Below are 16,344 nucleotides of genomic sequence, written 5' to 3' on the forward strand. Positions count from 1 at the left end.
TTTAGCTGTTTTCTCGTTGTTTACAATGGGTAATGAGCTCTAGGGCGCTATAGAGACGAGAGATGTGTTCCAAGCGCTTTTTAGCGCTACAGCGCCATGAGCTCTAGGCTTTTTTTGAAGTTGAAAAAAGTTTAACTTTTTGGGCTAGAGCGCAGGCTGTGAAAGGCTGTTCTGACGATGACAACGGTCAGTTTTTGGCAAAACCGCAGAGACAGCGAACGTTAGCACTAGCTAACATTAGCTAGCCATCTTAACTTGGCTAGTTAATCTGCAGTCTGCAAAAACACGATACTCGTTGCTAACGTAGCCGTAAAACATGGGTACCCTAGCCAGCTCTAAACTCCAGCTCTAGTGTGCTCTTAAGCAGCTGTAAGCTTGGCGCTGTTCAGCTACATACAGCTCGTCGGTGGACACACTGCCTTAAAGAAGTAGTAAAGGGAAAAATCATGTTTAGCCCTGTTTTAAGGTTACTTATGATCATATACAATGGTTCAGATAAAAAAATTGACAAAACTAGCACTTCTGAGAAAGTCTGATAATTGCTCTACCACCACTTTGGTCATACAATGGATGTGGGTGGGCACCGTGAAAAATCATTCAAAAAACATGTAGGTTATCGCATTAATACTAATTGTTATGCGGTCGCAGCCGTGGGTTACAGAGTATTTTACCACGGCTGCTAACCAATCAGAATCAAGTATCCAAACTCTCCATGTAGAATGATCAATAAAACCCTACAGGATTCATACTTTGCGGCGAATTTGATGTCAGAACACCAACGGACCCCAATTACCAACTTTCTCAAAAGTGCTAGTTTTGTCAACTTTTTGATCTGAACCATTGTATATGATCATAAGTAACCTTAAAACAGGGCTAAACATGATTTTTCCCTTTACTACTCCTTTAAGTCTGTCTGTCTTTCTGTCTGCCTGTCTTATATTATATCTGTCTGTCTGTCTGTTTGGTAAAGGCTGTGTGTGAGCATGTTCCATGTTCTCTGCTGTGGGACCAGCCAGCCAATCACTGCCCTGGATGGCCTGCCTCAGAGTTGCCATGGTAACTTCTGCCAGTGCCAGCTACTGCAACGCTCTATCTAGGCTACTGCAGCATTAACCCTGGCTGTGGCAACTCTGACCAAATACCCACCCACTGGGCTAAACGTTGTCATGCTATTGACATACACTACTGCTTCCAAAAGGGTTCTTTGGTTGTTCCTGTGGAAGAAGAACCCTCCGAATTGAGACTTTTGGTTCCTGGTAGAGCCTTCTATTGGTTAAATGGTTCTTAAAGGAGTAGTAAATGGAAAATCGTGTTTAGCCCCGTTTTAAGGTTACTTATGATCATATACAATGGTTCAGATCAAAACTTTGACAAAACTAGCACTTTTGAGAAAGTCTTATAATTGCTCTACCACCGTTTAGGTCATACAATGGATGTGGGTGGGCACCGTGAAAAATCATTCAAAGACATGTTAAACTCTCGATTTCAAAGACAAGAAGCTCACCGAGGGGGTAATTGGTGTCCGTTGGTATGAATCCTGTAGGGTTTTATTGATCATTTTATGAAATCCATTGACTTGTATTGAAGCGACCGTTGTAGATGTGTAGATCAATCCGCAGAGGGGATTCAGGAAGCGGAACTACTTACAGTAGCTATTGTTTGTTTATGTTAGCTAGGCTAGCTAGTTTGCACACGTATGTGCTGCGACTAAATAGTTCTATGCTAAATATTTAAAAAAGCTTTTCCAGATGAACTAGAATCTTACTTTATGGTGAATTATTATGTCAGAACGCCAACTAACACCTCGGTGAGTTTCTTGTCTTTGAAATTGAGAGTTTAACATGTTTTTTGAATGATTTTTCACGGTACCCACTCACATCCATTGTATGACCAAAACGGTGGTAGAGCATATCAGACTTTCTATAAAGTGCTAGTTTTGTCAACTTTTTGATCTGAACCATTGTATATGATCATAAGTAACCTTAAAACAGGACTAAACATGATTTTCCCTTTACTACTCCTTTAAGCTGCTTTTTTTCACAGGGACATCTGAAGAACAATTTATGGTTCTAGGTAGCACCTTAGTGTGTGGCCCAGTACTAACACCAGATGAGGCACATGTGACTGAGGTTGCCGGCACCAGACTTAGCCTGGCGTGCGTGCAGGAGTCACGTCTGCCCGTCTCCTATTAGGACTGGGCCCAGCTAGACCACAACTGTTCAGCTGTGTTTAGCGAACTCATATTCTAATGTGTAAAGGATTGGTGTATTTACAATCTCTGCCTTGACTCAAGTTATATTTGGAGTTTGTAGATAGCTGAAAAAGAACATTTAAGTGAATTTTCCAAACGGGCCTGTTGACGGCGTGTCTTACCTCCGGGCAGCAGATGTAGTGTCACATGTAGTCTCCTCTGACCCCCTCAGAAACCAGAGGCTGACTCTGGTCTGTTAGGCCTGTCTGTAAACCTAGGAGTTCACAGCCATCCCAGCCAGCAGCCGTCAGAACGTGAGTTGGAGGATACAACTCAGACAAAAAACCAGGAAGCAGAAAGGCACAGATTCTAAGCGCTCATCAACCTGTGGTCTAACCTGGTATCATTTTGACTTATAGGGTATCTTTGTCACTAGGGTACAGCCTGAGGGACCGGCCCACGCCCTGCTGCAGCCGGGGGACAAAATCCTGAAGGTAACGTGACGCTCACGCTTCTGTCTGTCTGACGGCCATGCTCATCCTCCTCCTCCTCCTCTTCCTCCTCCCCTCGTTGCCATGGTGCCAGTGGAGGCTGTGCATGAGGCGGTCGGTCGGCCCACTGAGCATGCTCCGTTCTGACTCCTGTGAACATGCTCCTCCCTTTTACTCCTGCTCAGCGTTATTATCTCCGTAACAAGACGGTAGTCAGACCCTCAGGCGAGCAACATAACAGTGGTTTGCCCTAGTGTACTATAAATAGCACTCTTTCTCATCGAGAACACTAACTCGTCATCTTCAATCTATTCCCTTCAGAGCTTCAATCAGCTCTGTATCCACATCCTCTTAACTTCCCATTGTGTACAATCAAGATTGAATCTGGTCTTTTCTAGTGGTTCCATACCAGATGCCCGAGGCCTGGATTTAAGATCATCCTCCCCACAGCATATGCCTGAATTCCCAAGTACACCTGGCACACGTGGAGACAACGTGGTAGTCACCATAATCCAACAGTCCAGTAGTCATGTAATAGTCTAGTGGTCCAGTAGTCATGTAGTAGTCTAGTGGTCCAGTAGTCATGTAGTAGTCTAGTAGTCCAGTAGTATTCTAGTAGTCATGTAGTAGTCTAGTGGTCCAGTAGTCATGTAGTAGTCTAGTAGTCAGTAGTAGTCTAGTGGTCCAGTAGTCATGTAGTAGTCTAGTGGTCCAGTAGTCATGTAGTAGTCTAGTAGTCAGTAGTAGTCTAGTAGTCCATTAGTCATGTAATAGTCTAGTACTTCCAATAGTCTAGTAGTAGTTTAGTAGTCCAGTAGTAATCCAGTAGTCTAGTTTCATGTCTTCTCTAGAACCATCTCAGGGACTGGAGGCCCTTGCTGTCTGTCTGCTGGTCAGGTGATGTTTCTGGACCCTAGACCCAGACCGTCTGTGTACAGTACCTATCATAAATACAGTATATGGAGATCAGTGATGCCAATATGCTCTACTGGGACTGGACCAGTCTGTCTGTCCCTCCATCCCTCCAATGATTGGCCAGCGTCATATATCTGTGTGGCTGTCCGTGTGCTCTAGAGGTAGCCCCGCCCCCCTGCAGCCGTAGGCTCCTCCTCCTCCTCCTCTCTCCACAGATACAGCCGTTAGCTGAAGGATCGTCCTCTAAAGACCAGCTTCTCTTCTCTCTTTGCAGCATGGTCCACGTCTCTCCTCCTCTCTCTCCTTACAGCATGACGTCTCCTTTTACCCTCTCCTTTCTTTCCTGACAGTGCTGTGTTTGTCCATCTCCCCTGAGCTAGGGCTCCTCCCAGTCTCCTCCTCCCTCCCTCCACCCCTCCCCCCTAACCCCGCCCATCCCCCCCACCCCCCACCCTGTTCACTCTCTGCCTCCTCTCTACCTTGCAGGCCAACGGACATAGTTTTTTACACATGGAACATGAAACTGCTGTGTCTCTTCTGAAGAATTTCCAGACAACTGTGGACTTGGTAATCTTGAGAGAGAGCACAATTTAGATATTTTTGTAAAACCATAGCTTCTTCTCGCCCCTACGGGCTGTGGAACTGTTTTAACCCAGTTTTTACTCTAGTAACACAGACGTTTGCCAATTGCTGGACCAATGGCAAATACTAGTGCCAAATGTACTACTGGAAACATATCTGCTTGCCCTGAGGTATGAAGCACCTGCAGCTGCCCAGACAGCCTCACGCTGCAGCTTGGGGCGTTCCCCTTCACCCCCTTTTTGGGGGGGTTTTCGCTTATTTATGAAGCCTCTTCTTTTGTAACTTTTCATTGTAGCTTCTCATTCTCCTCTTCGAGCATGAAAAGCACACTAACAGTTCAACAGCTCCTCGGCGCTGTCTATGCCTTGTGTAAATGCAACGCCTCAGTCCACTGGAGCAGGGCTGGAGAGAGAGAGAGAGAGAGAGAGGGTGGGAGGGAGAGAGAGAGAGAGAGAGAGAGAGGGAGGGGGAGAGAGAGAGAGAGAGAGAGAGAGAGGGAGGGAGGAAGAGAGAGCACAGCGGAGCGCTACGGAGCACCATTATCAGAGGTGGACACAGGTTAAAACTACTCCGATATACAACCTCCCAGACCCGCTCTACCACGTGAAAGATTCTGAACATCTTTTTTAGATAATAGATTTTACCACCATCTTATTTATTTTATGTTGTAAAAACAAATGTTTACCTATACTGTATACCCAATGAGTCACTGTATTCTGTGTGCTATATTTTTGACAGTTATGAACTAATGTATTTGTGCAAACTTGAAAAAGCTTGAAAAAGCTAAAGCAATATCCCATTGACATCTACCTAATCTCTTTTCAAGTGTTTTGGGAACTAACTCTGACTATCCTAGAGCGCCATCTGCTGGTAGCAGAGAACATATACCCATCAGATACAGAAAGATGCAGAACGCTGTGTACGCTGAGATTTTTCACGTCTGTATCGTTTGACTGCTTTGCAGAACCTATTCATAGACCACAAATTACTGAAATAAATTTCATTTGAAACTCAAGTTTATAAAGCAAAGACATCATTGGACAGGTATTCTTGTAAGAATTATGTCATATTGAGCAACAGTACATGTACACACCATGTTACAGTACCTTCTCACACAGCTTGGCAGGGGAATCTGCTGAGATAGCATGCCCTCATGGTAGTACCTGTCTTTGATATGTTTATGTAAGGCATTTCTATATGTTATTAAGGCGATTTTAGGGTTTTCTGATAGCTCCCCCTCTTCTTTCTACACAGTGAGGTTTTCGGTGAGACAGGTGGATTTTACTATGATAGTTGGTGCCATAGACCCCCTTAACCCCTGGCAATGTTCAATGATTATATATATATATATATATGTATATGTGTGTATATATATACAGTATATATATATATATATATATATATACACACAAATATATATATATATATATACTGTATATATATATATATGTATATATATATACTGTATATATATATATATATATATATATATATAGAGAGAGAGAGAGAGAGAGATACAGATATAGATATATAGATATCTATTTTTGTCAAATGTAGCATTAAATGTGACATTTTGAGTGAACAGAAGACCCTGTGGAGAACCTAGATGAGACAGTGCCAAGCCCAGCTAGAAACACAGTCAATCGTAAGTTGAAGTATCAAGGATATTGTAACAGAACCAGAAAGTTTGATAATATAATAATTATTTTTACTAAATGTTTCAGGTAATAATTTATAATATATTGATATACCTTGGCTTTGCCCAAATTATGAGATTTTATAAGGACAATTAAAGAGAATGGATTCTAATGACTGGGAGAACACACGATGTACCCTCATCATGTATAAAATGTATTTATACTGTAATTGTGAATTTGTGTAATACACACACATATATATAGATATATATATATATGTATATTAATATATAAACTGTCATTTTTGTATGTGTTTGAAATACAATTAGATATAAAAGCGGATAAATGGTACTATTCAGTCTAATTGCAGTATTGATGTAAATACTTGTGAATGAAAACACATTGAACAACAGTAATTAATTCATATTCTAGATTGTGAATGTACTCCAAGCTTCTGCAGTATGAAGACGTTCTGGACATGAATGCTGCTTCATTTTTTGTGTGAAAAGTAATTTCGACTACGAAAAGAGCTATTCATTTTAGTTGGACAGATTCAGTGACAGTTTATTAAACTATTTATTTATTTGCACATGCAAGTTCAAACCTTCCAGTTTTATTTCTGTAACACAAAGAAATTTAATTGCCGAAGTATATATGATATCATGTGTTTAGAGTGCATTTTGCAGACCCTATCTGTACATACTTAAGATACATTTTTACAAAAACTTGTATAAAACAGGAAAGAATAATGTGCCACAAATCCCCGAGCCGTTTTCAGCTTTGGGAGAACAGTTTTTCAGTATATAAGAGGTGTTTTGAATAATGTATTAAAGTCTCTATTGTACAAATAATAATAAAAATGTCACTATTGTTACTTTTCTGGTGGCCTGTCTTTATCTGCTTTCTTGTCTGAAGCAGGGAAATACGGAGATAATTTAGTTGGCCAGTGATTATAGTACAGTAGTCTCATCATCTGCGTCACCGGTACTCATTTCCTGGATCCATTTCATTTCCTCCCATTCTCTTTTTTTTTTAAACATTTTTTAGCTTTAATGTTATAGGACAGTGTAGAGAGACAGGAAATGTGGGAGAGAGAGAGAGAGGGGAGGACATGCAGCACAGGACCCGAGCCGGGAATCGAACCCGGGTCCGCCACGTGAAGGACTAGCCTTCATATGGTGCGCGCCTTACCCGGTGAGCTACGGGGGGCCCCATTTCTCTTGCAGCGCTGAGTAGTTTTTCAAGCCACCGGGAGCCAAACAAACATGAGCTTTTACATCTGGGTTTGTAGATATTTATGAATGTTTTTAATGACGTCTGTGTTTGTAGGTAGTTATGAATATATGAATGCAACATCGGTGACATCATCATATGCCTGCCCAGCCTCATGAGATCAGCTACGGTGTGATGTCATTCAACAGTCAGTGTGATGTAATTTAACGGTCTGTGTAAACAATTACAATCCTATGGAGTGCATGAGTAGCAGGAAAGGTTACCACCATTCTTTCCAAGTGCAATCACACATACAGTACAAAATAATCCATACTGTACACCAGACAAAAAGAAACACCATCGCAAATGTGTGATTTACAATGGGCTGCATTGTTGGAGATTCATGAGAGATTTTATAAACACTGTTGGAAAGTGAATCAGCTGTTGGACAATAGATTATCATGCAATGAGTCCAAACGGTCTGCAGCACCCCCGCCCCCCCATACAAGAGCAGGACAGAAGAACCACTCTGAACAAGTAATACACTCTTGCCTTTATGGCATTAGTTGTTTTTTGAAGCAACAGCTTTGTATTTTGAGTAGATACCACCATGGAACAGGTAGCATGTAGTGAGTGGGTCTGGAAGGCCTGATAGTTCCTGATAGTTGGAGGTCTAGGAAACAGAGATAGTCTCTCTACTGAAACATGCAGCTGAGATGTCGTGTTCAGTCTCCAGGCTGAGGCTGAGATAGCGTGTTCAGTGTTCAGTCTCCAGGCTGAGATGTGTTCAGTCTCCAGGCTGAGGCTGAGATAGCGTGTTCAGTGTTCAGTCTCCAGGCTGAGATGGCGTGTTCAGTGTTCACTCTCCAGGCTGAGTCAGGCAGGTTTCACCCACACTCCCCTCCAGAGCTCTCGTCTGCCCTTATTGACCATGCATGCATGTGCTGAGAGCTGGTTGGCTGTGAGCTGGCTGTACTACGAGCCGATTGGCTAGGTTGGTATCCGGCTGCACAGGTACGCCAGCAGAGCGTCTGTCCCCTTGGCAACGATCACTGCTCTGGAGTTCCGGAACGGGTTTCCATGGAGAACCAGCCAGGCTGCTACTGTGGAATGTGACTGAGATGTGACCTAACATAACATACTAGTCCAGTGGAATGTGACCCTAGTATACTAGTACAGTATGGCTTGACCCTAACATACTAGTACAGTGGAATGTGAACCTAGTATACTAGTACAGTATGGTGTGACCCTAACATACTAGTGCAGTGGAATGTGACCCTAGTATACTAGTACAGTATGGTGTGACCCTAACATACTAGTACAGTGGAATGTGACCCTAGTATACTAGTACAGTATGATGTGACCCTAACATACTAGTCCAGTGGAATGTGACCCTAGTATACTAGTACAGTATGGTGTGACCCTAACATACTAGTGCAGTGGAATGTGACCCTAGTATACTAGTACAGTATGGCTTGACCCTAACATACTAGTGCAGTGGAATGTGACCCTAGTATACTAGTACAGTATGGTGTGACCCTAACATACTAGTGCATGGAATGTGACCCTAGTATACTAGTACAGTATGGCTTGACCCTAACATACTAGTGCAGTGGAATGTGACCCTAGTATACTAGTACAGTATGGTGAGACCCTAACATACTAGTGCAGTGGAATGTGACCCTAGTATACTAGTACAGTATGGCTTGACCCTAACATACTAGTGCTGTGACCTAACATACTAGTGCAGTGGAATGTGACCCTAGTATACTAGTACAGTATGGTGTGACCCTAACATACTAGTGCAGTGGAATGTGACCCTAGTATACTAGTACAGTATGGTGTGACCCTAACATACTAGTGCTGTGACCTAACATACTAGTGCAGCGGAATGTGACCCTACTAGTGCAGCGGAATGTGACCCTACTAGTACAGTGGAATGTGACCCTACTAGTACAGTGGAATGTGACCCTACTAGTGCAGTGGAATGTGACCCTACTAGTGCAGCGGAATGTGACCCTACTAGTACAGTGGAATGTGACCCTACTAGTACAGTAGAATGTGACCCTACTAGTGCAGCGGAATGTGACCCTACTAGTGCAGTGGAATGTGACCCTACTAGTACAGTGGAATGTGACCCTACTAGTACAGCGGAATGTGACCCTACTAGTACAGTGGAATGTGACCCTACTAGTGCAGCAGAATGTGACCCTACTAGTACAGTGGAATGTGACCCTATAGCATAGGCTACTAGTGCAGTGAGGTGTGGCCTACCTGACTGCTACTAGTATGCTATGGTCACCTGGCTGCTCTCTAGGATGTGACTAACTGACTGCTACAGTGGGACATGAGCGTACCTCAGACTGGAGCAGTCGTCTCGCTCGGGGAACACCTGTAGGTTGTTAGCCAGGTCCAGAGTAGACAGCTGGTTCAGCCCCTGGAGTTGGAGTGGATCGATGATGGTCTCCAGGGTTCTGATCCGGTATAGAACCTCTGGGAAAGATTTGAACCTGGACAGACAGCAGGAGAGAGACTTAGGCCTATATATATTATGTGGCTGTGCTGATGTAACACTCGGTTACCATGAGCTATTAACCAGCTGGTCAGCTATTGAAAGCAGTGGTGTTCACATGGTGTCTTACAGTAAAATAAATGACCGTGCATTTGTTTGATGACAATGAGTGCACAATATGTAACCTGACGCGCCAGGCTACTAAATATGTTAATAAGCCAAACTTTCCAGGAGAAGCTCGACACCCATGCTCAAGATAACGTTAATATAGATCTCAGCACAGTTCATAAACGGTTGAAAACAGAAACGCAAATAGACAAAGCAAACGGAATCATTTGCGATTAAATTAGCGCACTTCGTATGAATTTTAACAGTCTTAAACTCTATAGAGTTTTGTAAATCGTTGTACATTGCTGTTTGCTTATTCCCCACAATATTTGTTCCAATTTCTGCTGCCCCAACAAGGAAATGCAACAAAATGTAGGCTAAACATGAGAAATTATGTGCCATTTGATCATTTAGCCTACATTTCATTAGTGTTCTAGTTACTGTATGCCAGTGTTGTACTGGGATAGTAATGTAGCCTAATATCAAATGCACTTTTATGTTTATTGTTCAAATTGACAGCCGTACTTATTCATCATGAAAAGTATTCATGCAATTAGGCATAGGCCTACTCTGAATTAAAATTATAATTGTGTTACATAGGCTAATTATACCAATTTATGAAAAGGAATTGCAAACATGGTAGTATGTATTTGTCATTTCATCGTTTGAGATTAAGATTGAATAAAATTATTAAACGAGGAAATAAAACTTCCATAGCTCTAGTCAGCCCTAAGAATTAATAGCCTACAGCTTTAGAATCGGGTTTCCTTCCTGGAGACGTCACAACCATATCCATGGCCCGGGGCCAGCGTTGCCTGATATCAGACAGAGAAATGGGTTATTATCATGGATGTATTACTACTGTATCTCCATGTTAATCATTCAACTCGGTGGAGTGGGCGGATTCAAGGACCCGGGCTGTGTCTAGCGGCAGCGTCATCCTCCGATGTGCAATCGATGTAACCCGAGCATTTCCGAAAAATAACTCGTGGTCTCATTTCATTGGTGAGGATCTCGTCCAATGAGCCGCGGCCATCTGTGCAGGAATAGCGAGTTAGAAAATCTCAAATTACCTCCTTCTCCGACCACTTTATAACCGTGTTAGACGGAAATTCTGTCCAGAAGATTTTTGCTACTACAAGGAGCTGGAATCATGAGGGCCGCAGTGGCAATATTTGCAGTTTTTGCATCGATAGCTGTCACCATTGATGCTACTGTGTATTTCAAGGAACAGTTTCTGGATGGAGGTAGGCTACTGACTACAATTGATTGCCTTTTGTCTTCTGATTGTTGAAATGTTCATTATCCACGCACATCTGGAGATTCTATTATTCAGTTTATTCATTGTTTTAGTGAGTGAACTTTCAAACACGAATTTCAAAGTTTACAATCATTCATTAGGCTATTTGTAACAGCCACGTAGCCTATAGGCTGTTTGAAGAAAGAGCAGTTCGAGGCTAATTATGTAACATCTATCTCAAACTATATCATAAATACAACTTTTTCCGAAAATGTTGAGGTCAGATCAGACGTGTTAAAAAGAATCACTTTGCATCAATGTTGATCAGATTTCTATTCTTTATTCTCGACCTGACTTGACTTGTTACTGTCAATGGTGTCTTCTAGGTGGGGTCTTATAGACTAGGCCGGGTTACAAGTCGCACACAGCTCCGAAAATCCAGTAAATCGTGCCTCATAAAGTTAGAAAGTGACGTTGTTCTCGTATTTCTCGTTCGGTCAGACACGTTATTTTCTCACTTTCGTTTCAAGTATCTTCGACTGTGAAGGCTACCAGTTCGTCCAGTTACTCAATCCATTACTCTGGGACTGAGACATTCCCTCCAACTACAGATTCCCTCCAGCCAGTTAGATCTCAGTCTGAGTCTATGAGCTGTCATGCTACCGTCTGTCAGAGTGTGTGGGGGGTGATTAGATTAGTTTGTGACTTTTTTTTCTTTCTTTCTTCTTCCTCCTTTTGCAGATGCGTGGAAGGGCCGGTGGGTGGAGTCCCAGCACAAGTCAGACTACGGCCAGTGGAAGCTCACCTCGGGGAAGTTCTACGGAGATGCTGACAACGACAAAGGTGAGGATGAGGTCATTGGCCGCCTGTAGGTTCTGGGCGGACAGGTGTCAGTATGGAGGCCGTACCACATGACTTCTCTCAATCCGATTTTGCATAAAGGCAAATGTTTGAAGTAGTCTTTGAGTGTTGATTGTCATTGTGGTTTGTCAGTGCAAATAGAGATGACAAGAAAAAGCTACGGAAACATTCGTCATGATAGTTGATTTTGGATGACAGGGACAGAAAAGAACTATACCACAAGCTGTAACGTTTATCAAAATGACATTTACCAGACGCACGGCTTCATAAATCACGTTCCACAACACCTGTATACAAATGAACTCTTCCATCAACGCCCAAAAAACAAAACACATCATCTGTTACACTTGAAAAAAAGAAAAGCTGACCACTTCATACTGGACATTGTACGGAAAACATGAAGCGAGCGGCGTGTGTTGGTCTATCGTCCCGTGTGTATTGAGGTTATCATCCCGTCCCCCGCTCTGTCGTCCCGTGTGTATTCAGGTTATCATCCTGTCCCCCCGCTCTGTCGTCCCGTGTGTATTGAGGTTATCATCCTGTCCCCACGCTCTGTCGTCCCGTGCGTATTGAGGGTATCATCCTGTCCCTCGCTCTGTCGTCCCGTGTGTATTGAGGTTATCATCCTGTCCCCCCCCCGTCCCCCCAGGATTGCAGACCAGCCAGGACGCCCGCTTCTACGCCGTCTCGGCCAGGTTCGAACCCTTCAGCAACGAGGGCAAGCCCCTGGTCATCCAGTTCACCGTCAAACACGAGCAGAAGATCGACTGCGGCGGCGGATACGTCAAGGTCTTCCCTGCGGACCAGGACCAGACCGACATGCACGGGGACTCTCAGTACTACCTCATGTTTGGTGAGTGGGTGGGATGTGGTCGCCGGGGCGACCGGATGAACTGCTGAGCTCGGGTTACTGCGAGACAGACTGTGAGATTACGAAAGTTTGAGGGAAGCCTGCCGGTTAGTCAATAGTCAGCTACTTCCCTTTAAGTGTCCTTCAGTCGGTCAGTGAAGGACGTTTTGAGCCGTTTCATTCATATTTGCCTTACGTTTTTTTTTTTTTAGAACACATTTTGATCATTTGCATTGATTTCTCTTTAGATGTCGCTGATATGAGATGTTTATAGGGAAGGTACATGTAGTACTCCCGTCATCCGCGTTCTCCCCTCATCCGTGCTACTCCCCTCATCTGTGTTCTCTCCCTCCAGGGCCGGACATCTGTGGCTACAGTACCAAGAAGGTCCACGTTATCATCAACTACAAGGGACAGAACCACCTCATCAAGAAGGACATCAAATGCAAGGTCCGACAAGTTCAACCAGCTACAATGTGAAATCTCCTCTCGTGTGAGGTTTTATCACCCCTGTTGAAACTCGATAAAAGAATGCTCCTCTCTCCTTTTATCACTCATCTCCACTCTCTGCTCCTCTCTCCTGTCCTCTCCTGTCCTCTCCTCGCCCGTCTCCAGGATGACGAGATGACCCACCTGTACACCCTGATCCTGAACCCTGACCAGACCTACGAGGTGAAGATCAACAACGAGAAGGTGGAGTCTGGCTCTCTGGAGGAGGACTGGGATTTGCTGCCATCGAAGAAGATCAAGGATCCCGAGGCCAAGAAACCCAGCGACTGGGATGACCGCGCCAAGATGGACGACCCCACCGACACCAAGCCCGAGGTCAGGACTGCCTGCCAGTTTTATGCACCGTTTCCCTCACAGAGATGAAAAAGCTGGGTGGTTCTAGACTACAAGGCTTAATCTGTGTCCTGGACCCTCTGCCCTAGTGTTCAAGTCCACCACTGACCACTGTCTGTTTCCCATGACTACCATACATCTGGGCAGGGGTTGGTGTTTGGGTTCAGTCAGTAGTTTGTTCAGTAAAACAGACAGACAACTGATCCCTAACTCACCCTAAGGTGCATTATTATCCTACATAATAGGCACAAAAAGGGAACCGGCCCAGCCTTTAAGAGAACAGGCATCAAGTTCCTTCACCCATCCATAAGGATGTATTGTGCTTATAGAAATCCTAGGCTATATATATCCTTTTTACTCCTGCTTGAAACAAGACAAGGACTTGAAAGGCCAATGGGAATGAAATGTAGGCGGGGCTAAGTTACTAACAATGCAAATTCACAATCGTAGGCCTTCAAGGAGTTCCCCTTTTCGTGTTCCCCTGTGTACGTTTTGTAGCTCTGTAGCCTCATAACAAGCACAACACAACATTAGCATGTATTGAAGTCTGCAGCCTTTTTAAGTTTCAACCTTAAGAAGTGCCCATTCTCCTGTAACCTCTCATGGCTTTTTTGACCCTTCACCTCTTCTCCTCTCGGCGTCTCCTCCAGGAGTGGGACAAACCCGAGACCATCCCCGACCCCGACGCCAAGAAGCCCAGCGACTGGGACGAGGACATGGACGGAGAATGGGAGCCTGCCATGATCTCCAACCCAGAGTACCAGGTCCGTAGTTTGAACCTTGAACCTGGACTGACACTAGTGGTTAGAACTGCCGTCTACGGCACACGGCGTCTTGTTGCAAACCTTGGGGACTGAATCCTGTATTTGCCTGCTGCCAAGCTTTCTATAACTCTTACTACTATATTTCTATAGTTTACGTATTGGTACATTATTTATATATATAGATAGATAGATATTATATATATATATAATATATATATATAAAAATATATATTTATGATTCTAATTCTATGTGATGTCTGTGCAGGGAGAATGGAAGCCTAAGCAGATTGACAACCCTGACTACAAAGGCGTCTGGGTGCATCCTGAAATCGACAACCCTGAGTACTCGGCTGACGACGCCATCTACAAGTTCGACAACGTCGGCGTGCTGGGACTTGACCTGTGGCAGGTAAACACTGCCCAGAACACAGCTTACAAGCACCCTGCATGATCCTACTGTACACCGCCCAGAACACAGCCTACACCCACCCTGCATGCTCCTACTGTACACCGCCCAGAACACAGCCTACACCCACCCTGCATGCTCCTACTGTACACCGCCCAGAACACAACCTACAACCACCCTACATGGTCCTACTGTACACTGTACTGTACACAGTCTACAACCACCCTGCATGGTCCTACTGTACACTGTACTGTACACAGTCTACAACCACCCTGCATGGTACTGTAGGTGTAACTGAGTGAAACGTGGACTAGCTGGTGAAACTCACTCCTCAAAGGAGCGCTCACAGTCCCTCCAAGAGGGACGTCCCGTTTGGCGCAACTGTCCGTCTCACAAGCGGGAGAGCTTGTCGAAGGGGGGTTCAAATCCTGGCCTGGGCGAGCCAAAACAGATGGGCTGCGTAGACACTGATCAGAACACAACCTAAAAGGACGCAACCTACAACCACGCTGCATGGCAGCAACATACTTTTGTGTTTTGCCTCTGGAAATTACCTTGAAATGCATGACAGTTAATCAGTGCCTGGGCAGGTAGTTCTTGGAAGTTGTGAAGGTTACTCTGTTTAAACATTTGTGTGCGTGTGTGTGTGTCTCTCTCTAGGTGAAATCTGGCACCGTATTTGACAACTTCCTGATCACAGATGATGTGAAGGAGGCAGAAGACTTTGGGAAGGAGACTTGGGAAGCCACCAAGGTATCAGAATGTTGTTCTCATGTTGATGTTATTAAGTTGGTGGGTTATAGAGCTTTATAGATTGCCCAGTTTAATAGTATTGGTTTGAAAGGTGAGACCAGAACGTGGATGATTCTCCCAACCTCTCATCTCTCTCTCCCCCGACTCTCCACAGGGACCAGAGAAGAAGATGAAGGACCTGCAGGAGGAGGAGGAGAGGAAACAGAGGGACGAGGACGAGAAAAGCAAGAAGGACAACAAAGTCGGCGACGAGGAGGAGGAGGACGAGGAGGATGAGGACGAGGAGCACGACGAGGAGCAGGACGAGGAGCTGGAGGAAGAGGGACTGACGGAAGAGGGGATCGACAACGTGATCAAGGACGAGTTGTAAAGCAGAGGAGTAGGTGGGTCTGTCCCTGACCCTGCTGAGTTCAACCCTATGGACATGGCCCTGGCGGCAGCCTATCTTCAGGTGTAGGGGTGGGGGGGGGGGGGAGGGGTGGTGGGGCAGGTAATGTCTGTTTTTTTTTTTATTGATCCCAATTATTGTGGTTGTTGGGTTGGGTTTCCTGGAGGGTTGATGTCAAAACTGGCTTCATTTTTTTTTTGTCTCCCTTCCTTCCCAGAGAAGTTTTAATTTAATGTGATTTACCCTCTGTTCCGAATGTACCGTGTCCTGTCTGTGTGTCCTAGTTCCTCTGCAGTTGCTGCTACCGGGCCTCCTAATCTCTACCATTCTCACCCGTCAGTTCCCACCTGTTTAAAACGGGTTTATATCATTCTCCCGAACAAAAGAAGGAACACACTTTAGCTCCCGTTTGCTTGTCTATCGAGTGTAGAATAGTATATATACTCTATAGTCGAGAGTAAACTACGTGCGCTACAGTGTGCGGACATTCCTTCCTTTTATCCGTGTCATGTCCAGTCCCTGGTTTGAAGGACTGTGGATGTGAGCAGCCTTTTTCTTAATTGCGTTGTCATTCTCACACATCAGTTCCCT

The 16,344-nt window shown here is 44.4% G+C and overlaps 2 protein-coding genes across 2 annotated transcripts in view; both read left to right on the top strand.

The window, feature by feature from the left end:
- The window catches only part of lrrc7 (leucine rich repeat containing 7), a gene marked incomplete at its 3' end in the record, with an annotated part of 58,469 nt that extends 54,278 nt beyond the window's left edge, over positions 1–4,191 (top strand). Inside the window, exons 26-27 of the mRNA XM_084459153.1 lie at positions 2,611–2,685; positions 4,084–4,191. Of these exons, the coding sequence (XP_084315279.1) occupies positions 2,611–2,685; positions 4,084–4,191 (183 nt within the window). The remainder of the gene's footprint in view (positions 1–2,610; positions 2,686–4,083) is intronic.
- Positions 4,192–10,697: 6,506 nt separating this feature from the next.
- On the top strand, positions 10,698–15,816 carry LOC311326113 (calreticulin-like). The gene is made up of 9 exons (XM_084458957.1): positions 10,698–10,895; positions 11,630–11,731; positions 12,399–12,602; positions 12,955–13,049; positions 13,215–13,424; positions 14,093–14,206; positions 14,472–14,615; positions 15,273–15,365; positions 15,520–15,816. The coding sequence occupies exons 1-9, from the start codon at positions 10,802–10,804 to the stop codon at positions 15,733–15,735; spliced, it is 1,272 nt and encodes a 423-aa protein (XP_084315083.1). The 5' UTR covers positions 10,698–10,801; the 3' UTR covers positions 15,736–15,816.
- Positions 15,817–16,344: the final 528 nt, after the last annotated feature.

This window comes from Borostomias antarcticus (assembly GCF_949987555.1).
Source record: "Borostomias antarcticus genome assembly, chromosome: 26".
In the NCBI taxonomy this organism is placed as follows: Eukaryota; Metazoa; Chordata; class Actinopteri; order Stomiiformes; family Stomiidae; genus Borostomias; species Borostomias antarcticus.

Excerpts from the sequence above, each read along its gene's own strand:
- LOC311326113 (XM_084458957.1), top strand. The coding sequence starts at position 10,802 with ATGAGGGCCGCAGTGGCAATATTTGCAGTTTTTGCATCGATAGCTGTC. Across the intron at positions 14,616-15,272 it reads TGGGACTTGACCTGTGGCAG|GTGAAATCTGGCACCGTATT; the intron begins GTAAACACTGCC and ends GTCTCTCTCTAG. Across the intron at positions 15,366-15,519 it reads AGACTTGGGAAGCCACCAAG|GGACCAGAGAAGAAGATGAA; the intron begins GTATCAGAATGT and ends GACTCTCCACAG.